This window comes from Penaeus chinensis, chromosome 29 (genome assembly GCF_019202785.1).
Source record: "Penaeus chinensis breed Huanghai No. 1 chromosome 29, ASM1920278v2, whole genome shotgun sequence".
Taxonomy (NCBI): Eukaryota; Metazoa; Arthropoda; class Malacostraca; order Decapoda; family Penaeidae; genus Penaeus; species Penaeus chinensis.
Window position 1 is genome coordinate 28,848,858 of NC_061847.1, and position 1,302 is coordinate 28,850,159.

The 1,302-nt window shown below is 52.5% G+C and overlaps 1 protein-coding gene across 6 annotated transcripts in view; it reads left to right on the top strand.

Annotated features, from left to right (window-relative positions):
- Positions 1–1,302, top strand: part of LOC125040629 — a 10,215-nt gene extending 8,913 nt beyond the window's left edge. For 5 of the 6 annotated variants that reach the window (XM_047635285.1, XM_047635283.1, XM_047635284.1 and 2 more), the window contains one exon: positions 111–1,302. In XM_047635285.1, coding sequence (XP_047491241.1) covers positions 111–699 — 589 coding nt within the window. In that variant the 3' untranslated portion in view covers positions 700–1,302. The remainder of the gene's footprint in view (positions 1–110) is intronic. The other variant, XM_047635286.1, reaches the window with a different exon arrangement.

Here is a 1,302-nt window from a genome sequence, read left to right on the forward strand (position 1 = left end):
CTCCTTCCCTCTCCTCGCCCCCTTCGCTCCCTCCTTCCCTCCTGCCACCCTCCCTTCCTCCTCCTCCTCCTCCTCCTCCTCCTCGCTCTCCCCCCCTCCCCCTCCCTCAGGTACGAGGAGTATTGCCTCGACCCCTACAGGAAGACGCGAGAGATCCTCCGGTTCCTGCGCGGCGGCGGGGACCAAGGACGAGACCAGAAGCGGGACCAGAGAGGATACCTGGGAGGAGACCAGAAGCGGGACCAGAGAGGATACCTGGGAGGAGACCAGGGAAGGGACCAGGAAAGAGACCGACGTAGGGACGAGGGAGAGGACCAGGAAGGGCCGCTGAGGGGGTACCAGAAGGAGGACCAGAAAGAGGGCGAAGGGGGAGACCCGCGAGGAGGCCAGTCAAGGGATTCCTCGCAGACCCTCGAAGCTGAGCCTCGACCGTCTTCCGCCTCAGAGGACCTTCCTGCCGAAGTGCTCCTGTACCTCGACTCCCACGTCCACCTCGCCCCTGCCGCCCGAAAGACCCCCTGGACGACCGCGCGCGACACCTCGGCCGTGCACCAGCAATGGCGCCGGAGGATCACGCAGGCGAAGCTGACGAAGGCGGAAGACGCGTGCAGGGACGTCCTCCTCCGCCTCAACTACAGGTTCTTCGGCAGCGTCGACGTCGCCAGGAACATGTCCTTGTCTGTGTTCGATTATCCCTGATCGTCAGCATGGTCGTAGGAGCCGGCATTTATATACATGCATATGTATATATGTATATATATATATATATATATATATATATATATATATATATGTGTGTGTGTGTGTGTATGTATGTATGTATGATGTCTGTCTGTATGTATGTATGTACATTTGCATGTATATAGGCATGTATATATGTCTGTATTTATTTCCATAAATGACGATAATAACGATGTTCGTAGATATAAATAGTTTACGATAAGGCTAAGGATAAGTCCGATATGCGAAGCTGAGCTTTGCCCGAGCTCTGAGGGGAGCCCGGCCTGTGTCGACTACTGCCGACTCGCTAAGTGTGTCATCTGGTGCTGACTCGGCTTAGTCCTTACCCGCCGTGGTGCCCAGCCACAGCAGTAACCTCCAGGCGACAATTGCAACTTCTAGCCCTTCGGATGAGAGGCCGGCACGTTACCACTGTACTAACTTTTTTTTGCACGTGTGGAAAATGTTTTTTGTGTTTTTTAGCAGTTTGGGTCAAAGCTTACGTAAAAAAAGAAAAGAAAAAGAGATTTTTGTAAATTATGAATCAATATGTAAATGCATTCATTAACATGATCAATAATT